Below are 24414 nucleotides of genomic sequence, written 5' to 3' on the forward strand. Positions count from 1 at the left end.
TCGTCATCACCGGCTACAGCGACACGTAGAAAAGTACAAAATAGCGTCGCGTCTCCTTTTTCTAACAAAACACTCATACGTGGTAATATGCTATATAAACAAACATGACTTGAAAATATTTCTGTTCGATACTTTAATCTTTATTTCATATTTTCCTTTACCGTTTAAACTGTTTTTTGCTTTATTTGTGAAGGCGAACGCGGTTGTTATGGTTACCGGAGAGACGCCTGATCTACAAACAACGTTATTGGGACCTGTAGTCCTGAAATGCTTCGTTTGTGCAACAATTTGCCAAGAAAGACGGTTCAGCTACTACATTACCCACAATCCTGTGCCGTTCAAAGTGATTGCAGTTGTGTATACAGTTTTGCCGTGTCGCTTTTTAGTAACTCCCGAAACACTTTGTGAATGTACGTTTAAAATAGTAGGCCTGTATGGTTGGTGTATGCTGTTAGTAATAGATACTGTAATGATTGTTAGGAACAGATTATAATATCCGAGGTATATGTAACTATAATGACATTCCCAAGTCATAATCCGCACCTGTTTAGGTGGAGGAGCTTCGGCAAGAGTAAAGCATCTGCAGTCACGGTAAGTTTATCCTTCCGATTGATGCTAAACCGAGAGGTCTACACAGATATTAAACTATGGCTGCCTATTCTTGATAATAAGTCCAAGGTACTGCTCACCTCAGCACTCAATAGGGAAAACATAAAATATTTTTTCAGTCTATTTTCACTTTTCAGACCATTTCCTCAGGATTATCAAATCCCTGAGAGTAGTAAAGCAGAATGATGAAAAGTGCCCTATTGGAGTTATGAATGAAGAGGACGCACATCACTGTTAATACCATATGGACTCATGGCTTGTTTCAGGGGGCAGTCTAGAAATGTCATGCAGAATGCCTTTCTTAGATAATCACATGCCTGCAGGGAGACAGAGAGAGACAGAGATAGCTGAATCACTGCTCATAAAGCACAGACTTTTGGATGACTGGGAAATGATTTTGAGGTAATCTGCTGATTTAAGGCAATGGCTAAGCTCACCTGGGAAATAATCCTCAGACATCAGGCATTGGCTCAGCCCTCAATTTGCAAACTACGCCTGCAGTAAGGTCTCTGAGCTTGTCTAGGTATTTTCAAGCAGGCAAAGGTGACCATGAGACCAGCATTTCCACATGAGCTCTCTTACAAACAGTATCTTACATTTATGTTACTTACACTTAAATTATTTTTCTTTCAATAACAGAAGCATGTGCAGAATGGCGATATTGATCAATGGAGGAAGGTGAGAATAACGTGTGTTGGTGCACCCTGAAAGGTTTGGTATCCTTTCACTTACAACAGAAAAAACACAATTTTCAAATTTTACAAAGTTGTAACTGACAAAAGTAATTGGCAGCCACTATTCTCTATTCCATATTAAATAGAACAGACAAGTGGCTTTTGGTTTTTGATGTAACATAGTTTAAATAATATTTGTCAATGCCATTTTCATTGTTTCAAAATAGCATGGATAAAAACCCAGGGACCCTTAACTATATAATCAATGAGGTGTAAGCATACCAACACTTGCATGGGTGATGCAAGTTTTTGTATCATTGTAAATTGAACATGTTTTGGTTTTTGGACAACGTCTATTTGTCCATTTCCCTCTCCTCAGCGAGTGGAGATGGCTTCCGAGTTTGCTGTATCTCAAGTCTTCTCCAACAAGAAACCTCATTCAGGAACCAGCAGCCTAGCTGTACCGTTGCAAAGCACTGAGCAGTTAAAAGATCATGATGACGCTTACAGTGAAGGTAGGTCAGCCAGTAAAAAAGAAAAAAAAAATGAATAGAGGCCTCTCTAGAGAAGTAATAGAGAGTTAAGCCTCTGCAGCATCAGGTTGAACAATGACATTTGGGTTGTAAATCCTTGCAGCTCAGGCTCTTCTTGGTGATTGGCTGAGCAGTAAGTTGCGGTTGGAGCTAGAGATGGAGGAGGAAGATGATCTAATGTGCTCCGCTGAGAGGAGAAGCCCTACTGCACCGGCTAGTTCTCAGCCTACCACCCTGAACTACAACAACTTTGATGGTAAGAAAATTACCAGCGTTACCAGCAAACTTGAGGCTCATTACTGTAACCAATTCAAATTGACTGTGTTGGCTAAAATGGGAATCAGGATGTTTACATTCAACATCAATAGCCATAATGTAATAGGATTCATGGAGAAGATAAAGATTATAGTTAAAGGCTCTACTTGAAAGGTTGGAGCAGAACACCAGAAAAGGAATAAGTCACCCCAAAGATTCTCTCATTATCTTGGCACACTGACTTCAGGCTCAGTTAAGGTTTGCAGGACTACCAACACACAGTGAGTTAGACCTGTAACTCCAACCCTCCAAACCTCCAACCCTCCAACCCAGATAATTTCAACATTGTATCAACATTTCAACAAATGCATTTTCATTTTTGAATAACCCACTCCCTTGAGGTTCAACTAAATTAAACATACGACACCACCTGCCATGTACTTACAACTACTGTCATTTACTTGATGGAGTTGAAGATCATACCAGTGCTTTTTCACTTTTTAAATCATTCACTACTAATCATTTATGTATACTTTACATCACTGCCTTCAAAGAAATTTAAGACTTTAAGAGTTGACTGCAAAAACGGCAGTTTTTTTAAACCAAGAGGCTACCAGTTTTTTTCTTTTCAAAATGTCCTGTCTCTTCCTATTTTGGGTTTCATATTCTTTCAACATAACTTGTGAATGCAATGATTTTCAGCAATTAACTTCCAAATGTTTTAAAAACAATTCATTATTTCAACTGCAATACAATAGAGTTGAAAACACAATATATATAATAGCCAGGGCTAATTAAATGATTACTGTAATAGATTACCAAACATAAGAACGTGTGTAGTCTTTGCACATTGATTTTCACATCACAGTGAAATGAACTGAAACCAGTGACTGCCTGGAGAGAAGCAAATCAATCTAAAAACTTGTTTTGCAAAGCAGTCAGCAGTGCGTTTCAAGTACAAATGATTTCAAGTTTATTGGATAAAATATATAAAATCATCCATACAGTCCTTTAAAAACTTTAAAATAAATGTGATATAATACTTTTTCATACTCACTTGTGCAAATATACTTAGAGCTCTACAACCGCCTGGCTGAGGAAGAAGAGCACAGCGCTGTTAACAGCTTCCTACAAGACCTGATGGAGCAAGAGGTGTTGGACTCAGGGATGATGGAGGAGCTGGCGCTGGATGTTGGACAAACAAGGAAGAAGTTCAGAGACCCGGTCATCACCATGGAAGCACGACACCAGCAGGTATGTGACCAAAGACATGTGAATACTGTTGTTTGGAAAACTGTCACTGTGAGTAGTGCTGAGCGAATCAGCTGGAACGATGGGCACACAAGTTGTGTTCTCAATTACACTAATTGATCTACTGATTGCCACCAAAGGTGCGAGAGAATCGGGCCCAGCGTGAAGCTGAGAGGCAGCAGCAGCAGAGAGAGAAGGAGGCTTGGCGGGGTGCCAGGCAAGAGGCGAAGAAGAGGGAGCGAGAGGAGGAGACTAGGAAGAAGCAGAAGGCACGTAGGCAGGAGGAGATGATACAGCAGGAGATGGTGCGACTGCGACGACAGATGGAGGAGAGGAGAGGCCTTGAACAGCTGGTTAGACACAGGTATGGTCTCCACAGCAAACAATGACCTCTGCTGAAGGGGTTACAACAATCCTCCTCCACCTTCTTATAGTGGGTAGAATGGATCAATGGTAACTTGTTGACAAGTAAGCCTGTGAAAGTGTCCCTGCGGAGGGTACATAAGCCCCTGGCTAGCATGATGACACTGTTGTGTAACCATCTCTCTCTATGTGTACATTTACTGGCCAAAACCTCCTTGTCTCACAACTGTAAGTAGTAACTTTTACATCCTGTGTTGAAAGTGAGCAAAGGTTGCCACCACAGTGAAATAAATGAGACCTTCAGATTTATAATACTGCAACTAAGAATCATATTAATAATGATATTTTTTCATTTAGATGCAACAAGACTTCAAAAACGTACTTCAAGTACTTCAAAACTAGCATCCCTCTTGGAGAAATAATGGGAAAGGTGGATGTGGGTACATTGGATTATAAGTGGCGATGACGTCCAAAGTGCCTGTAAATTAAAAACTATTTGCTATGCAATGCAAACTGACATGAAGATATTATACAAAGAAAAATATTCTCAAATTTGGAATAAAAAAACTGTAGCTATGCTAGCATGCTAACATGTTGACGTTTGGCAGGTGTAACGTTCACCATCTTAATTTGGTGTGTTAGCATGCTAACATTTCCTAACTAGCACTAAACACATAGTACAGCTGAAACTGATGGAAATGTCATTAGTTTTGAAAGTATTTTGTATCTGATCATAAACCTCATTTGACAAATTAAAATGTTTTAGGTTTATACTGTATGTTAAGTATGAAATAAAAATTGATTATTCTTTGCCCCATGGTTTCTGGGATTGTTGGAATGTGAAAAGACTGGTTTAAAATTCACTTTGTAGTTTTTAAGACACAAATTTTTAGTCGTCATTCAAGGTACTGTTATTGATGAATTGTTATTTTTATATTATGGCCACAAAAAGGTTTGTAGCTACAAGTTTGGAGGGAACTAAAGTTATATTATATGAAAACTAAACAGACGTTTGGAATCAAAATGAAGAAAATGGGTATATTCCAGTGAGTTAGTGAGTTGTAATGTACAATCTCTATTTTTACAGACAAAGAACTTAAAATTCACACATTTTCAGTGTAATGTTTGGGAATATCTGTATTTGTCTTGGGGCCCTGGTAAGTTAAGTAGTTGCTGTATGTTTATTCCACAGGGAAAGGGAGAGAGTGGAAGGGCAGAGGGCAGCCAGGAGCCTCCAGTCAGCTCCAACGCTTCCTTCAAAACAGCATCAGCGGGACACAGTGCGACTGTTTAAAGAACAGAAAATTCAAACCATGGGTCACATGAGCAACCTCAAGGTTGGTATTTGTACCATGTGTGCGTGAGTCTATTTGCAGTTTGGTAAAGGAAATGTAACAACGTTCACAGTACCTTATGCGCCTACATTTGTGTGAATCTATTAGTGTTTGCAGAGGCATTTCTCTGGCTGGTATTCAGTCGTGTTGGACCGTAGGCTACGTATGGGTAAGGCCATGGCCCTCTGTGACTGGAAGAGGCAACTGAGAGCATGGCGAGCATGGCGAACCGTGGTGTGGGCAGAACAAAAGCAGCGAGAGGTGAAAAGAACAGAGGAAGACCTGCGAACTGAAAACAGGCAAGAACCAAAGAAAATAAATGTTGAAAGGTCCTGTTAACCTGTCATTGTATGAATCCTGCCTTTTACCACAAATCATACAATGTAAATTACTACCTATGTCTCTTTAGGACACTCACTTATAAATAAAAATATATCCTGTTACCCTGACCAAGCAACAATTGACATTAAAGAATAAAGTCACATCTGTTACCTGCTCCAGACAATGCAAGCTGGCTGCGGAGAGTGACAGAAGGCGGTTGCTGCGGCGATGTCTTAATGAGTGGCAGCTATGGTGTCGGATGGAGAGGGAACAACGAGACCTCTTGGCCCAGCAGCAGGAAACCCGCCGCAGGATGGCCGCTTTAATCAATGTTGCATCAACAGGCAAACTGAAGGCCACAGAAACCCCTGCTTCTCAGCCAGTAATGGCCCCACCTGAGGCATCTGACCAACCAGAGACCACAGAGAAGGTGAGAGGTGCACTCACTGAATTCCTCATATCATCACAGGTTTTACAAGTGACTCAAGGTGAGTGAAGTCATGACTTAAAAATCAGGTCTATTATCAGGTGATGCTAAATGTCTAATTACTAAGGCAATAAACAAGTTTGGGAACTAAACTGAACAAAAAATTTTGTCTTTGCATGAGATGACCTGAACTTTTTTCAGCACATCAGCCAGGGAGAAAAACTTTCCTGCTGAAATATTCACAACTCTTGAGAGTGAGTGAGCAGGAAAAGAAGGAGCAGTGTAAATATAGAGGATAAGGAGGCAATAGAGCAGATGGAAAAAAGAGAGAAATAAGAAAATAAGCGATGTAGGACAGTGGAACAGAGCTCGAGGGACACAGGAAACGGAGCAGGAGTTGCAGGAATTCATGGTCGAGAGGTCAATAAAGGGGCTGTACTTGTTGCTTGTATATCAGGATATATAGATACAATTGCCCTGAGATCTGTGCTACCCCCTTAAGCTCCTGGTAAACCTAGGCCTAAGGTCAGTCTTTGACTTAGTCATGTATAATTGAACATCTTCTTCTGTGTTCTATTTTATTCACTGTAGGAAGATCACCACAGGTCGAGAACTTTAGCCCCTGACACCCCTGCAGTACATCAGGATAAGACGCCTGTGGGTTCAGTGGCCCGGCCCACTCAGCCGTGGCAGGTGACCCGAAGGCACGTGGCACTGACTGCTGCTGAGCTCCACGATGCGCGGCAGGGAGGTGAGGGAGGTGGCTTCACCCGTTCAAAAAGCACAGTGTCACCTGGCAGCAGGTTTGAGAACAGACACGCCGCCCAGCAGCAGATCATCACACAGCAACGGAGGCTGTTGAAGGAGCAGCAAGAGAAAATTGCACGGCTGAAAGAGGAGCAGAGCATGGTGGGTTTGGAGCAGGAGATAAAGAAAAATGCACAGCTCTCACAGCTATCAACAGGAGGAGACTCCAGACCAAAGAGCAACAACTGTGACCGCACAGAGCAGAGGTAATGTAAGGCATCCAGGCTCTGGGTGTGAGTGTATTGTATTCAAAGCCACACAGGTTTAAATTAACTCACTTGTATCTGTGTGCACAGTCTCCTGAATGTTGAAAGTAATTTGCAGCAACAATAATTAATGCTTCACACTTTGTCCTTGGCCTTGGAAACAGCAGTGGACAAAACAACCTCACCTTAAGGTCCATTTGACAGTCTTCATCAGTAGATGGATTCTGCCCAGCTGTCACGGAAATGGAAATGTTAAAATATCCATTTTTCTAGACTTCCTGTTCATTTTGGACGACAGTATGGAGAAATAAGTTATTTGACAATAATTTAGAGAAGATGAGAATGTGAGATTTCTTGTACTGTGAGCTTTACTGTTGTAATTATTATAAACTGTTCTGTATATTTTAGTCAAACTTGAAAATGTGTTTGAAAAGACACTGTCGAACACTAGGCTACTATTTAAAATTGAAGAATTTAAGATTTGGCCACAGTGTGTATGAAAGTAGATTTATAGTCATAATGAATCTTTGGCCACCTGATCTTTGTATGTTTACTCTTACAGTGAAATACAGCGAACACAAATACAAAAAATAATGCCATAGTAAAAGGTTAGAAATTATGTAGATAAATATGTATTTGTAGTTCTGCTGTGGGCCACCCCATATAAAGGGAGGTTAACTGAATCAAAAAGCACAAAATATGCATCCTCACAACAACGTTTCACAAACTATGTCTTTTAAATTGTCACAACATCATTCATAGACACATTTTTATAGATGCTTTTTCTTTCATATGTATTTTTTAGACTTTTCCCTTTCCACTTTTTTTTCTCATAAATAATAGAATTATTTTCAAGCCTTTCTATACCATTGACTAGTTACTTTCTCAGCTGTACCTAACTGAAATATACCAGCTGTCAGGAAAGTATAGGGTGAGATAGACAGAGGTAGGTGGGTAGACGCATTAAAATAGTACAGTACACCAAAACAGCAATGATTTAAGATTTCTCAGTTGCTACCAACAATCATACACACGCTCTCCAGAAATGTACCAATTTTAAATGTAACCCTAATCTTTTACTACAAAACAGTTTCACCCTTCTTCCCACAACCTAACAGTGCTCTGTCCCTCACTGTTACAAGGAGCTGGTTATGCACCAACATCACAGAGGCAGAGCGACAACAGTAGAAAAATATTATGCACACCAGACGCTAAGGAAAAGGGAGAGAACTGGCCTTTTCACATGATCGAACGTTGCGTTTTATGCCTTTAGTGCTGTTTAGAATTATGTAGTCAATCGAACAAGTACAGTACGTGTATACACAGTATGTAAGTGGAAGCCTGGTCTGCTGTTCAGCCGTTTCTCACTGCAAACCCCTTGACGGTGCATTATAAGTTAGAAAGTCTCACTAACTCCACAGTCCACAAATGTGCTATTAGCTCTGAAACTCTGTCAGGGTGATGAATAATCACCTAGCTCACTTCTCTCTCTACAGTGGAGAATAATGGCAGAACAAGTTTGCAGGTTTTTGTCTGCGGTCACCTCAGTGGATAAGCATGGGTTGAAAAGGGTTTTTTTTGTTTTTATTTTTTTACACAACTGATAACCTTCGGTATTATCCGTTAATAGCTTTTCTTGTTAAATACAAGTCACACAGGATTAGATACAAAGAAGCAGATCAATTACAAAAGAATCTTGTACATTCAGGGCTTATATAATTATATATTTATGTAACAAAAGATGAAATATGTTTTCAAAGAAGTCTAGATCCTTGGACAGAGTTTCAAAATGTCCTTACGAGTATAAGCAAAAGAAGTTCTGCACTTCATTGAAATTCATTTAGATTTTACGGACAATCTGATGCATGTCGGCTGAGTTTGCCTTCAGTCGATTGCCTGTCTGAATAAAAAGGATCAAGAAGATGTGAGTGAACAGACAGGGAGATGACGGGTCTTTGTTTTTTGTGCTGCTGACCGTGATTGTTACTGTTGCAGGGCACTCAGACTTACTGGAGAACCTGACAGTCAGTCTACACCTCTGAGGAAAGCTGTCACACACCAGACATGCCCCCATCCAATCATCACGGGTCAGTCTGCAAGTTCCTTCACTCTATAAGATTAATAGCTTACACACTCAAACTCACATATACATAGAAACATACATAGCATTGCACCATAGCGATGCACCATCAATCATCCAATTGTGGCTCCTCTATCAAGAAAATTGGATAACCTTGAGTCACACATGTAGATATAAAAGCCTTATAGGTGTATGGTCCTTCAACAATAACACTGCTTACCTTAACATCTGGTTATGTGTTAAGAATATTAAGAGTGAGGCATACATAAACATGCACATGCGACACACTCCTGAGACTATTGTAGAAGAATACCTTGTGCTCCAGTGACCCCTCTCCTCCCTCTCTGTGAAGCCATGGAGGCCCGCGCACGTCAACGCACAGAGCGAAGAAAGGAAATCGAGGAGCTCAAGAGGAAGAAGGAGGAGGAAAAGCTGGTGAGAGATTGGGAAGTCCTGTTCTGGATCACCAAACTGCTTTGTAAGACTGTAGCAGGCTGTAATTGTCTGACACCGTGTTAAAAAAAAAAACAAAAAAAAACCCCAACAAATTTAACCAAAGGACCCAACTTTTCCAGGCTGAGATGAAAGCCGCTGAGGAGCTGAGACAGAGGGAGGAGGAGGAGGACAGACGCAAAGCTGCAGAAAAGAGGAAGGAGGAGAAAAGGCTGCAAAGAGAGGTGAGATGTGTTTCATATTTTATGGACATTCACAAAAATATGAGGCAGAATACGTGAAGCAGTCTGAGCAGACGACTGCTTCATGTATTCTGATTCATATTTTTGAGTCAGTGACTGAGTAGGACAGCACTCTTGTGACACCTTGCAGAATATTAAAACAATGTCACCTTCGTTGTGTGCGCAGAGGGAAGAGGAAAAACAGAGGCAACTGAAAAGGCAACAGGAGCTCCTAAAACTGGCCCGTCAGCACTACCACAGAACCTTGTTGCTACGGAGAGGCCTGGCACCATGGAAACGCCTCATTCAGCTCGGACAAGCCAACATACAGGTAAATCACCTGTCGTGTCCACTGCAGCAGCACACAGAGTATTTCCCCTGAGAAACTCAACCCGCCCGCAGTCCTCCAACTCAACTTATTATGAACCCAGAAGGTGCTCTTGACTGCGAAGAGCATACTGAAAATCTTATTTAAACTGAAAACTGTGCAAGAAAGGCTTAAGGCGTTTCATCATCACACATTCTTGGAACAGAATTACAAAAAGCAAAGGCGAAAAAGAAATTGACATCCAGAGTTAAATGTGGCATAAAAACCCCTAGTCCAGGTACATGTCATGAATTTGAATAATAGAAAGCTTCCCCGGACATGGACTTGCTTTGAAAAAGAGCACATATAACACTGCATTAGCATCTGCTAGCTGGTATTAAGGCAATATGTCCGTAGGCTTCAGTCTATTAAAGGCTTTTTGTAATTCAAATCTTCACAATCTTGACTCCTATTTGTGTATTTTGCCTTTACTGTCAATCATGTATGTATTTATTTAATTTTTGTATTCATTATCCTTGTTATTAGGAATTTAATTATCATTTAATTTCATCAATATCTGTCTATTGGTGCTGTAAACATCCCTGGTTGTGAAGCACATTGTAAGTTTGATGTTCAGAAGTGCTATATAAAGTTCATTATTATTATTATTATTATTATAATAAAGTACCACAAACCACATGCTGTGTATCCATAGGCAACCCACTCTAACACATTTAATAGAATGATTGTGAGCAATGAGCCAAATACTCACTCTGTAGCAAAATTAAACACCTCAAGCCAAAGACGAAGCTACAATACACACAAATACTCACCACATCTTTCCAGCTGCATCCCCTCAACAATATTGTCATTTCATCTTCTGAACATTGCCTTTGCACGGCATCACAGAAACTGCATAAAACCTTGTGCATACATGTTTCAAAGCAGGATATAAGCCTTGTTTTTGCTCTTCATCATTTCATAATACCCCATTATTTCTACCTGGCACATATGACTGAATGTGGACGCATTCATCAGTGTGCATCTGCGATCTGTGCTTTTCTTTTCAATCCCCGCCAGCTGGCCCAGAGTCATCACAATCTCTTCCTCCTGAGGCGGTGCACGCTAGGCTGGCAGCAATCAGCAAGAGAGTCCCTGTCTGAGAAAGAAGCTTCTGCTGACCAACTGCACCAGCACTTTGTGCTTCGGAGGAGCTTAAGCTGCTGGAAAAGAGTGTGTACACACACACACACACACACACACACACACACACACACACACACACACACACACACACACACACACACAGTTGCTCAATCAGGATTCCAGTCTCCTCATCATCTGCCAGTGACTTACAGCAACACCTTTTTATAATCTCCTCTTCCACTCAGTTATGTTTTACCCAGTCTTTACTTAATGTTTTGTTTAAGTTAGTGCCATCCTCATCACTTCAGGTTACTTAGTATCTTGCAATTGTTGTCTTGTGATTTTAACTGCTGAGAGATGTGTTGAACAACAATTTGCAGCATTTTCCAGCTTTGAGTAAGGCAGGTAAATCATTTGCATTTTACTACACGTAAGTGCATTTAAAATATCCTTATCTCTAAGTGAGTGTTGTCTGGTTCAGCTGAAGGACTGGCGAATGATTCAGGAGGAGCGGGCTGAGCGTTTCTACCGCAAACACACTCTGAGGAGGTTTCTGCTGGCACTGCTGGACCATGTGACCCAGGAGAGGCTGGTGGAGTGGGACCGTCAGGAGCTGGCTCAGGAGCATAGTAACAGGTCTGCTACCCGTGACTTTGCCATATGTTCACTGTATGGATGCTGCAGTGTGTTCACCCGGTAACCCTACCAACTAACTGGGTGTGATATTAAATTTAACAGCTTGTAAAAACTTTAATTACAAGTTGGAATGTAATATCAGACCGATGCACTGGGAAACTGCAGTGCTTTGAAGGCCTTTAAGACATAAACGTTAATTTTAATGTGAAGATTTTCTAACGCCTATTTTACGAAAGGTTTAAGACTTTTAAGACCTATAATAACTGTGAGCCTGATTTATAAGTACTGCAGATTATGACAAAGGTTGGGCATTGGCACATTTCTTGTCCTTTTTTTTTTTTACTATTAGTGCCTGTGCATTTGATTAAAAATTACACCATCTTCTCCTGGACTTCAGTAAAGTGCATATCTGCTGTTAGCTGTAACTGTCTTTGTATTATGATTAATGGAGTCAGTTTTGCTGCTCAGGTAGAAACCTCAATATGGCCAAATTAGTTTGCATAGCAGAGTGGTTCTGGACTCAGTGTTCCTGACCTCAGGTAACAATGTACTGTATTTCCAGCAATAATTCTTTTCCAGGCTATCGCATACTCAATTAATTTAGTGGCTACAAGTAACACATGGTTCTAACAACACTAGGAGTCTGTTGCTATGCTATCAGCTTTGTGAGGCTGTATTTATGCACAGTGGTGCTTCGTGCTAAATGCTAACTTCAGCACGCTAACATCCCCTCAATAACAATGCTAAAATGCTGAGCTTTAGCAAGGATAAGGTTTACAATGTCCGCCATCTTAGTTTGGCGTAAGAGCATGCTAACATTTGCTAATTAGCACCAAATGCAAAGTATAAAAAAGGCTGATGCCAATGTCAATAGTTATGCAAGGAAACTTTTAAAAAACCAGAGTATTGGAAAAGTTGAAATTTTGACCTGATGATGGTGCCAAATAAAAAATAAGGAGATCAACAAAGTCATTAGGATGTATCCTCCAAGGATCTTTAATATCTGTAGAAACTTTCATAGCGATCATCCAAAAGTTGTTAATCCAAATCCCAACTGTCAACCTCAGACTGGATGAAAAGTCAGAGGATTCTTCACTGCGATCCATCGCATAGATGTTGAGATATTTCAGTCTGGAGCAGAGTGGTTGACTGACAAGCTAAAAAATTTGGTAACTCCTTAGAACGTTTCTAATTTGCATTGAAACTGTTTTGCAATGTTTCTTTTCTGCAGAATATTAATTTTAAATCAACAATTACTTGTGCTTATATTATGCTTAACGCTACTATGTGGTGTTGTTTCCCCATTGTGGGCAAAATGAATGATTTGCTGTAGCATTGGTCTAACTTAATGATTTGACTGCTATTGCCACACAATGTGAATGTTGATGAACTTCAGCTTCTAAGGTGAGGTTGGCTAAATGACCACAGCCTGCAGATGAATTCCCACCGGCTGCCCAGCTGCCATCATGTGAAAGCTCATTAGGTGTTGTAATCTCAGAGGTCGACATAATTCAGTTTCTTATTGCTCACTTGCTCTGTTCCCGTCTGTCCCTCCATCTGCCTGCACTTTAGACGGGTGTTCCAGCGATGTTTCCTGGCCTGGAGGCAGCTTCCACGTCTGCTGCGCAAGGAAAGAGAGAGGGAGGAGCGGCGGGAGAAGCTGGGACGGAAAGTGACTGAGGTTCTGTCTGATTTCTGCTCCCATCCACTGTAAAGCCTCTGGGAGAAAGTGTCACTGTAGGAGAAACCCACAGATGACACACAAACATTCAATAACTGCAGAGGACTCACACTCACACAAACAGAAAGGAAAATAAATAGAAAATGAATAGAAATGCACATTTCTCACATTCATTTAATATAAATAAATACAATTAATTTCATACAAACACACAACTGGGCCAATAAAATTACTTAAGAAAAAAAAAAAGAACTTTCAGTCCCTCTGACGACTAAAGAGCTGCGATACTGGAAAACAGTAGCTGACATTACTGAGTATTGATTTATTTGCTGTTTTCAGGAGTCAGTCTGAACCACCTCGAAAGAGGGAAAGTAACTTTTAATATATTCACAACTGCAATCTGTCATTATGTTTAATGCGATGACAGGCTGACTATCTGGCTTGTGCTGCGATGTCTCATTTGCCTGTGCTAAAATATCCGTGACTCATTTCACGAGGTCAAGGAGGTTCTTCCCCTTTGTAAACGCTGCAGTTCAGTGTTTGTGGAGGATGGAGGAGAAGTAGTGTGCAGAGACGATCCTTGAAATGTTTTGGGCAGGACTGACCAGCTCCAGGGGCATCATTATGCTGCTGTGCTCAAAGAAAATGTGGAATGTAAAGGAAACATAAAGACAATGCTGAAACCTAAGGAAGACATCCAGTGTGAAGGAAACAGGGATATTTGTTTGGCAGAAAGACTGATGAGAGGTGGAATGAGGCAGCAGTGGAAGGAGAGTAAAAGTTCAGTGTGTGTGTGTGTGTGTGTGTGTGTGTGTGTGTGTGTGTGTGTGTGTGTGTGTGTGTGTGTGTGTGGATATAGCTGCATAGAGGAGATGCCAGCTGTCAGTGACATTAATGGCAATGAAAGTATCTTATTGGAGCTTGTAGTTGTTATTGCTATGTGATAAAGTCAGCGTAACTCAGGTGGCAGCTCAATTTCTGCAGTAAGCCAGTGATAACATTCCTGGCAGATCTCGGGTCTGCTGCCAACAGAAGGCGGCCAAGGAAGTTAATCAGGGTTAGAGGAGCCATGCTGCCATCCAGTGAACAGGAACAGAACAGCAGCCATAATCCTCCCAAACTCATTTGTTTAAAAGCAGGCTTCATAACAGTCTCTTACACCAGGTCTGTTGGGGCGGGAGAGGGAGGATTCAGTTTGTCTCCCATGGTCATGAACTCGGCCCAGTTGCCACGGAAGCCTCGAGAGTATACGCCAGTGTCCACGACGAGTCCCCAGTAGGCGCTGCGAGCCGTTTTGTCTCGCAAAGCGATGCGTGCTTCGCGCTCAGTCACGTTGTAGCTGACGTTGATGACCTGCACCAGCAGCAGGTGAAGCAGCCCGACAGTCACGATGCTGCTGTACCAGGCACAGGTGAAGCAAAGTGCAGTGCTGGAAGGCAGACAAGGAGCAAAGATGGTAAATCCTGCTGCAAGATAATACCAGTTTAATACCATATTTATGTATTATTTTTAATATAAAACTGTACACAGTTATAAAATAGTCTGTGACCAGTTTAAAAAAAGAAGTGGATATATGTTTTTTTTTTACATACTTAGGACATGATAGCTGTTCAGAGTCTGAGGTTGAGATGGATGCTATCAAGACCTATTTTAAGTGTGCGACACCTACACAAGTGCCAGAGCACATCATTTAAACGACTTCACATCCACTCTCTCCCTGCTCTGAGCACAAAACAGCGAGTCCTTCTCCAACAGCTCGACAGGAAACTCTCCAAGATGCGCTGTGAAACTAATTCAACACTACAGTGAAAGAAGCCTCGTGTCCAATGAGCAAGAACCTCACACAAACTAATTTAAATGTCAGTCTTTGTGGTGAATTCTGGGAAAGATGTCAAATTGCCCCCCAGTGGTTAAAAATAGTTTCTGTGAGCTATAAAATGAAGACAGTTTTGCTTTTGATTGCTGCTAAAAGGCCATCTGCCACTTCCTGATTCCACGGGATCCATCTGAACTATAACACCCTCATGCACTTATTCCTGTTAGTTACTGAGTTTGTCTTTGTGCAGTTATGGTTTGTTTAAATTTCTGCACTTGTCCTTTTATGGTTGTGGCAGTTCTTTTTACATTTATAAGGAAACTTGAGATCAATATCAATGTCAATATTAATATTTAAAAGGAATTGTTTGATATTTTGGGCAATATGCTTATTCATGTTTTTGCTGCAAGTTAGATGAGAAAATTAACAGCACTCGTATGACGACACCGACTGGAAATCTCAGATGATGATATATCAAGCCAATATTTATTTTTAATATAAAAAGACAACTTAAACAAAGATTCTATATATCTGGTTAATAAAGAATAGTGACAACGATGTGTACCAAGCATGACTACTGCAAACACACAGTATCTTTGTATCTGCGCTACAATTCCTTGATACCTTTTGTGTGATATGTACACGAATACCTATATATCTGTGATCAGTTTATATTGGTCAGATAAAAATTTACTCATTGACATAACTTCTCTCATCTATTCATTGATTCATTCTTAGTGTCCTGAGAAGTTATGGGCTAAATGAAACGCACCATTTTCAATCAAGACTTTCAAATAGAGCAATTTAAAGATGTTATGATCAAACAATTTTACACATTTGGTCTTTGATAAACACTGAATTTTTGTCATTCCTTTCATCTACTGATTTAAAGATGAATTTAGGTAAATAGTAACTCTAAGAAAATATGATGTTATAGTCACACAGCCAACCTTGTGTGTATAAAGTGTACGTCTGTGTTTCCAGTACCTGTACTGGTTGTAGACCCCCGGGCAATACAAAAGGGCTGTGAGGAGGTGTTGTCTCGGACACACACTCTGCAGCACCAGGCTGATCCCGTACAGAGACGTCAATAGGAAGAGGACGAGTGTAAGCAGGAAGCTGCGGTGATTGGACTGCCCCACACAGCTGTTTATCCTACCTCGGCAGCGACGGACAGGATACATGCACATGCACAAACACACACACGCACACACGCGCACACACACACACACACACACACACACACACACACACACACACACACACACACACACAGAGGCAGACAGAACATCGTACTGAGACCCCAGGGATACACTACACATAGACATGCAGGAACACACATAGAGGTGTAGGAGTGGATGGCAGCAAGGAAATGTTTTTACACTTATAGCTTTAATTACTGTGTGTGATGGTCGCCCCAACGTACAAATATGGTCAATGAAGACACAGGAAACTCAGTTTGCGTTCATTACGTATCCTGAAAAAAAGTCACCTAAGAGCTTTGTTTTGAAAACTAAATGGATGTTTGCACTTTTTAACATTTATTAAATAGAGGTTGTGTAGAAAAGACAAACAGACAAACAAACTAGACGACGGCAGGGTTTGAGATGTGAGACAAAGTGGAAGAAACACGATGACAGGCCGAGTGAGAGGCATTTCAATGGGACCCACCAGACACAGTGGTGGTCGAGACGCAGAACGCAGACGCCACAGATCCGACAATGTCCCGCCCTCGGGGGCCGCACCACCCTGCACACTGGACACCAGTTCTTTCGGCTGCTTTCCTTCAGCTCCAGCCCCGACTGCGCCGACGATCCCGCCCGGTTCAGCACTGTCATCGTCACTTCCTGCGTCCCACCATTGACGGCCGGGTCTCTGTCTGCGAGAGGGCTGTAATAAGTCACCGTGCTGTGGACGAGCTCTTGGTTTGGCAGCACAATGCCAGGTTCTCTCTTAGTGTAGACAAGAGCTACCAGGGTGAAGATGACCCCTGCAGTTACCACCAATAGCTGGACCAGGCCGATATCGCCGCGGGGAAGCACCTCTGTCATGAACAAGTAGTACATGTAAGCCAGGGAGAAGAGGGCCAGGCTGAGGAAGAAGAGTGTCCGTCCCTTCTTGCGGTGGGTGATGTAGTAGTACCACAGCACCAGGCCGGGCAGAGCTGTCAGCACCACAATGCCAAGCAGGAAGTGGAGAGCAGCGAGGTGCAGCAGCACAGGAAGGAGAATGAGAGGCGGGATGACGGACAGGTCCACTTTGCGGGCTCCACCCCACAGCCATGGCACACGAAACCGGTCTTCGACAACTTCTGTCACCTGTGATAGGGACTCGGGTTTCTGAGGCTCCCTCTTCAGAAACCTGACAGTTTAAAAATTTAACAAATAAAAAAGGTAAAATATTTTCACCATATGAGCAAACTTTAACCCCATTAACTTGTTTTAAAGAACAAATGTCAACCATACAGCTGATATTTTAACATGTCGCAGCGGGGAGAACACAAGTGTGATCAGTAACACTCATTCTACATTGCATTAATAACAGAGCCCTGGTTCATTAATATTATTATTATAATAACTATGTATTCCTTGCAATTATAAGTTAAAACATCTGCTGTGATAGAGGACTATTGTTCAGTTTTCATGATACAGCCCAGGATAAAAATACTGTGAATTTTTAAGTTTGGTTAAAGTGGTATAACTTAAATTGGACAACATAAGCTGCTCTATGTTGTACTTTATGTATACAACAGGCCTGAATGAAGCAGTTTCAGTATTTGAGTTGAATTTTTTATGTTTTCTGACATTTTTTATAAACTTCTAATTAATTAATTAAAAGCCTAAAACAAATAACCAACAGATCCATCATTAGTTATTCGGATAACTCTCTCTCACCTGTCGCAAACGTCATCGAGGTCCTCGCAGTCGCAGCAGCAGGCTGCTACATGGCTGCGCTCTCCGTGTCTGTTCACATACTCGCAGCAGCACAAGGTCTCCTCCTCCTCCTCTTGCACCTTGTTGGCTCTCTTCTTCATGACGGACAGCCTGGCAACCTATCAGATGTTTAAAAAAAAGTTTATCAGAACCATCATTTACCGAGCTTGTTTAGGCGTTTGTGTTATAAATGAGAAAGACGGTTCAAAAACAAGAAAAGGGGCAGATGAGAGACGAAGAGGAAAATACAATAACTGAAAAGTCCTCTAAAAGCTCACTTTGGTGAAATGACCTTTGTATACAGCAGCTTATGAGCTATTTGCAGGCTTTTTAGATGGTGGAGTGGTTCCAAACAGATTTCCACCATGGAACACTGCAAAGCAGACCGTGCTTATTTGATCCTATCCAGTCCACCTCCTACCCTCACATCTGTCACACATCTGTCACGCTTTAATGATTTACAGTAAGTGAACGCTCTCACTCCTGCAGCTTGCGGGCTTGTTTTTCGACAGTGAGGCAGTGGCAACGTTTACAACAGTTGTAGGTCTCCAGTGCCTCCGTCACAGAAAGCCAGGCTGACAATTCTCCAGTTAAACACAAAGTGGGGTTAATCCTTCAGCTCAATTAAACCTCTTTGGGGGAGGATCTGGCTCTGATGAGGAGGCCTGAATGAGCCTCTTATTAGCAACGAATCAAAGCATGATATGTTTTTACTAATAGTCAGCCACTCATCAAATTAATAAGGTAAAAAGGCCGTACAGTGGCAAATAGAAGTAAGTGAACTCTTTGGAATTACCTGGTTTTCTGCATTAAGTGGTCATAAAATGGGATCTGATCATCTATGTTCTAAGTGTGGACAAATAATGAGCTGAAGCTAATATTACACAAACAGTTATGATCTGTCTTTATTGAACACACCCATTAACTGAACCTCCTTTGGCAGCAATAACCTCAAACAAGTGCTGGTCAGACCTGCACAATGTTCAGGAGGAATTTTGGACGATTCCTCCTGCAGAACTGCTTCAGCTCAGACGTATTGTCAGGATGTCTGGTGTGAGTGGATCTCTTCATGTCTTTCCACAGCATCTCTGCTGGATTCAGGTCTATGGTCGGGACTGGGCAACTTCACAAGATGGGTTTTCTTTGCCTGAAGTTCTGTAGTAGATTTACTTTGACGTTTAGGGTCATTGTCCTGCTGCATCGGCCAGATTCTACTGAGCATCAGCAGGTGAACATAATCCGGTAAAGTACCTTGATAAATTTGGGAAATTCACCCTACTTGTTGATATGCAGTTACCTTTACATATATATATATATATATATATATATATATATAAAAAGCATGAACCACAAGCACATGAAGTCACCCCTCCCAAACAAATGGGCTAATGTAAACATCTTACATTGAATAATATTTGTATGTGTGTGTGTGTGTGAGAGAGAGAGAGAGAGAGAGAGAGAGAGAGAGAGAGAGAGAGATTATCAGGCTAAAAAAAAACTACTAGGATTAAGTTATGAATTTTTTAAAAGGGGTGGGTGAGGGGGGTCAACGGCACCTACTATTTTCAAAAAGAACAACAAGCTTCATAACAGTTATTTCTATCTGAAAAATAAATAAAGAAATAAAGAAATAAAATGTATTTTGCTGAGTTGACAACTTCTGTTAACACGCAACAAGGAGAATACTTCCTGCATGTGAATCTGACACTGAGAAAACAAAGTAAGCCACATCAGTTTCTGGAGGCACTGTGGCTCAAAACCTTGTGGGCTGTATCAGAACAGGTTAGTTGAGGGTTTACAGATTACAGGTGACAGATTACAGTTCAAGCATGTACTTTGATGCTTTTCACACTGAAAGTAAAGTCTTGCTCATACATTTGTGCTTTCCCTACGTCACTGTTCGTCTTAGACACTGGACGCTGCTCTTCTCATAACAGCCAGTTAATCCAGATTTCAATTTATACCTGTCAACACGTCGCTGTCTCGCGGCAGCGGCTCGCTGCCTCGAAAAATTGCTTAAATACAGCGTCAAAGACACATAACAAATTAGCTTTAACATACCTGTACACCGTGCTGCTACATGCCGACGCTTTCCAATAAATATCGACTGAAACGATTTTCCCCCGCCGGGCTTCTCAGCGGAAGTCTCTCTCCCGGTAACGGTTGTCGTATCCGGTGTTTCTCGGAGCTACACGCTCGCTGTGCCGTGGAAGTCACCAGAACAACATCAGCCGGTGATTAACCGTTCACGGCTGGGTTCGAGCGCCGGGGTTCGGGTTTTAACGTGGGGAGAGATTTTCCTGCGGTTCCGCTGCCCCCAAAACTAAACAGACAGTTTCACTCCTGACGTCACATGAGGTCGACTCTCCCCGCCCAAGACTCATTTCTGCTCCCACACCTACAGGACAACATACCCGCACTGGGGTTCATGGTAGAGTTAGATATGTGGAAGAATTCAAAACTTTTACTATATTAAAACTACAGATATAGGAATATACGACCACTAATAGCATATTTGATATTATCAGCAAACTGTAGTGAAGGTATAAAAAGTAAAAGTACTCCCTAAGTTTAGAGAGAAAGTGTCTCTTTAGTGGAGTTTATCCAATGTTTTTTCAATGCGTGTGTGTGCGTGTGTGTGTGTGTGTGTGTGTGTGTGTGTAGAAGTAGCAGCATAATATTCAAGTAAAGTGCAAGTACCTCTAAACTGTGCTTCAGTGCAGTACTTAGGTAAATGTACTCAGTTTCCACCACTGGATATTAGCCATACCATAATTTCCACAAAAGAGATATATAATCCCTCTAGGAAGATATTGGGACAGGGTTCTGGTTTAATAATTTAAGTCTCAACAGTGTTGTGTTTCACTTGTGACAAAGGAAGAAAGCACACATTTGGCTTTACTCCCATTTAGTCTTCAGCCTGTGTTTCCTACAGCAGCATACATAGTATGCAGCTTCTACCAACATTAAAAATTGCATTTTGAAAAATACTGTTTTTAGTCCTTTCAGAAAAAGAACAATGTTATCATGAATCATGAACAGTTACTTCCCAAATTTATGAAACCAGACATCAACATCTGTCCTCATCAGACTAGGTTTCAGGCTGCAGCTTCTCTCTGGAGTTATTACATTGAAATATATCAGACTGGACTAAACCCATGCAATTCAGTGCATTGTGCAACTTTGCTTTCAATGTTTTTGGAAAGATATATATATAAATTAAATGCAATTAATCAACAGAGAATTAATCTGCAACAATTCTAATTCATCATTTAAGTAACTCTTAAGTAAAATTACCTAAAACTGGTTACAGCTTCTACAATATTAACATTTACTAATTTTCTTAGTCTTCTATTATAATAAATAGAATCCTTTTGGGTTGGTTGAGAAATAAAACACACTAAAATACGTCAGCTGCTCTGGTAAACTATTATAAAAATATTTGACATTTTCTAGCCCGATTGATCAAAACAGAAATGTTTTCAGGACAAGGATTCTGGCAAGAAATCTCCTTTATTAAAACAGTACATTACAATATGGCTAAAACGTACAAAACAGCAACCAAATTTAAACAAGTGGTGTCTTAAAGAAGTGATTTTCAGTAAGAAATGCTGAACAAAGTTATCCACTCAGACAAGGGTGATGGCAACACTGTAAACATCAAACAAGGCTTAACCGTAGTTGTGTGTCACCAACAAGTGATTAAGAATAAGGAAAGAAAGAAAATGGCTAGTGTTCATGTCAGTTTTGAGATCACAGAGTAAAATGTGTCTGGTGTTTACAGAGTGAATGCACAGTACCGAGATAACCTGAGATTGTCCCACTGACCCTACGAGCAGTGAATAGAAAGAGGAAGAAGACAAATAGAACAATATAAACAAGTGTGATTACGCCTGTACAGACGATAGGGATAAATTAGGCGTGTCATCATTGTTTTTACTGCATAGTTTACATAGCGCTCCCTTCAAATTGGTCCAGAACGTGGCTATAAGTTAGTGAATAAAATATGCATTAAATATGTGACACACAATCAGCAGTATTGTCTGTACACCGGATTTGGCTCATATACACTATTTTTAAAAAATTCAATGGTTATTTTTCTATTTGCAATTTAATGTACATTGCAGTTAACATATAGAAAAAAAATTACCATGATTACACAAGAGAAAACAAACCTTAATAAATTTGAGTTACTAATTCTACAGTTTTTTTATTGGAAAAGATAAAAATCTAAAAAGGATAACTAAAACACAGCCTAATCTATAAAGGTACATGTGCAAAAATTAAAAATGTGCAAAATTCAAATAGAGGAAATTGTTCTTAAATAATATTGATTCACTTCCCGAGGATAAAACAGAAGCAAAAACTATTTACAGTAGTTCATCTGATGTGGCACAAGGCTCATCAGAATATAATAAGGCACATGAAGAAAGAGTTTTTGGAAATCCAATGCCACTGTTTAAAGAAGAGAGTGAAAATAAAGCAGCAACGGGAGCTGACAATAGCACCCTACAGAAATCTAAACCCACTGCTGCATCCGCGGCCGACTCTGATGTAACTTTGTCCTCACCAGCAAGTCGGTCCGCAGCTTTAAAAACATCCTGGCACCTGATGCCCCACCAAAGGCTTTGGGATGTGTAACCCCTGGCTACACATGGCATGTCAGGGGGGTCTGGGGATGTCTACATGGCAACATCACTGGATACCAGAGACTTCCTCAGAGGAAATTGAGTGCTACGGTTCTTTCTTTGCGCTATAGGGCCGAAGCGTGGCGTCGTGCAGCATCACTGCGGCGCAGCCGTTCGGTTTGCCATAGCAAAGTTTTGTTGCAGCACCATGAGAGAACTGCGGAGCTGTGAGGAAAAGAAGAACTGACTCAGCAGCTAAAAACACCTGCTTTTAAGGTTTTAGTCTTACAAGACAGGTAGGCATTTATATGATGGACTCCTGCTGGTTGTAAAATAGAACAGTAACAGCTGCATGTCTCTGCTTTCTCTGAGGGAGAATGAGTAAAACTAATGTTCTCTTTCAGCCTCATTATTCAACACAATACACCCAAAGCTCTTCCAAATCATCACCTTTACGGAACTGAACTAATTTCTACGTTAATCTGCGGCTGACCGCAACACATCCATCCTTAATAAACTATTTCCAATTGTCCCTACAATTAAAATCCAGTGGCTTCTCATTTTACCCTTCCTGGTTTAAAGTTGTAATCCTTAAAGTTTTCATGAAACCAAACACCACTTGATACAACGTATGTTCAGCATTTTTTCCTGAAATAATCCTTCAGTGTATTTACATGCAGTATTTATCTTTCTATATAGTAGTTTTGATTTGCAAGTGGTGGAGTCTGCTATTCCTGAGCTGGATTTAGATCGTCCAACTATGTACTGTTATAATTCTGACAAAGCAGCCAAATTACATAGGACTGAAATCATAAGGATAACAACTTTAGAAATCCAATTTAGAAATCACCAATGTCTTCCTGCTTCCTACTTGCATTAATGTTCACACTGGTCTACCCCTGTGTGTCTGCATTCTCTGAAGGAGAAAACATTTAATAACAAACGATGAGCCACTCAAGACAGGAGCGTACTATAAAACTTTTAGAATTCTGACTGTGAAAAGACTCAGCATTACACATTTAACAGCTGACCTCTGAATATTTCATAGGTAGACGGCACCCTGTTGTCAGATCCATCTGGATCTGTTTTTTTTCCATGGCTTTTTCCAAATTCCACTCATGAAAAATCTCAAATTTGTGATATAACTTTAACAATTACAAGTACAGAAGCTTAATCATAAGGCATCAGATTTAAATAAACAAGCACATACACACAACGAGATAATATGTGTCATGATGAAGTGCATTAATTAAGTGTACAATCATGGCTACAGTAAGACTTTTTAATGATGTAGTGCATTCCCTTAAAATCAGACAGACCTACCTTGTCTAATAGGTTGATGGAGTCCTGCAGTACAGTTTTCAGTAGGAGCATCTCCTCTCTGGTCTTGAACCCAGGTCCCTGTCTGGGACCATATTCAGGGACCAAACTATCAAACAACATACAAAAAAAGAGAGGGCAATTATTCTGATGCGCAATATAAGATATTTACTTTTGCTACATAAAAAAGGAGGAAAAGAAAAAACAGAAGCAGAAATAAAGTGAAGGAAATGTAAGAGGAGGAGAGCAGAGGAGCGCTGATGCAAGATTATGTCACTTACATAACCACATTTTCTGAGGCTGATAAACAGGCAGTTTTAACACAGTGAGTCATTGGAACAAAAGCTCTCTTGCATGTGGGCTGCTTAAACACCACACACAAAAATATGGAGGAAGACTAACCCCTCCCCCCC

The 24414-nt window shown here is 40.8% G+C and overlaps 3 protein-coding genes across 3 annotated transcripts in view; 1 reads left to right on the plus strand and 2 right to left on the minus strand.

Moving 5' to 3' along the window:
- Nucleotides 1–4: 4 nt before the first annotated feature.
- ccdc191 (coiled-coil domain containing 191) lies at nucleotides 5–13923 on the plus strand. The gene is made up of 17 exons (XM_087176777.1): nucleotides 5–591; nucleotides 1249–1287; nucleotides 1663–1798; nucleotides 1920–2072; nucleotides 3147–3325; nucleotides 3463–3686; nucleotides 4878–5022; nucleotides 5128–5348; nucleotides 5521–5770; nucleotides 6359–6780; nucleotides 8776–8867; nucleotides 9213–9295; nucleotides 9436–9537; nucleotides 9722–9865; nucleotides 10922–11074; nucleotides 11469–11623; nucleotides 13196–13923. Exons 1-17 carry the CDS (start codon nucleotides 517–519, stop codon nucleotides 13335–13337), a joined length of 2715 nt encoding a protein of 904 aa, XP_087032903.1. The 5' UTR covers nucleotides 5–516; the 3' UTR covers nucleotides 13338–13923.
- On the minus strand, nucleotides 13461–20402 carry zdhhc23b (zDHHC palmitoyltransferase 23b). The gene is made up of 5 exons (XM_023417063.2): nucleotides 20115–20402; nucleotides 18015–18172; nucleotides 16792–17481; nucleotides 16108–16275; nucleotides 13461–14733 (listed from the first exon to the last, which is right to left on the minus strand). Exons 2-5 carry the CDS (start codon nucleotides 18152–18154, stop codon nucleotides 14460–14462), a joined length of 1272 nt encoding a protein of 423 aa, XP_023272831.1. The 5' UTR covers nucleotides 18155–18172; nucleotides 20115–20402; the 3' UTR covers nucleotides 13461–14459.
- A 1145-nt stretch (nucleotides 20403–21547) lies between these two features.
- gramd1c (GRAM domain containing 1c) overlaps nucleotides 21548–24414 on the minus strand; it is a 12423-nt gene continuing 9556 nt past the window's right edge. Inside the window, exons 17-18 of the mRNA XM_023416982.2 lie at nucleotides 24005–24110; nucleotides 21548–22906 (exon numbers count right to left, since the gene is read on the minus strand). Of these exons, the coding sequence (XP_023272750.1) occupies nucleotides 22838–22906; nucleotides 24005–24110 (175 nt within the window). The 3' untranslated portion in view covers nucleotides 21548–22837. The remainder of the gene's footprint in view (nucleotides 22907–24004; nucleotides 24111–24414) is intronic.

The sequence above is a fragment of the Seriola lalandi genome, unplaced genomic scaffold (assembly GCF_002814215.2).
Source record: "Seriola lalandi dorsalis isolate HSWRI2012SDOR001 ecotype SW California unplaced genomic scaffold, Sedor1 jcf7180002054570, whole genome shotgun sequence".
Lineage (NCBI taxonomy): Eukaryota > Metazoa > Chordata > Actinopteri > Carangiformes > Carangidae > Seriola > Seriola lalandi.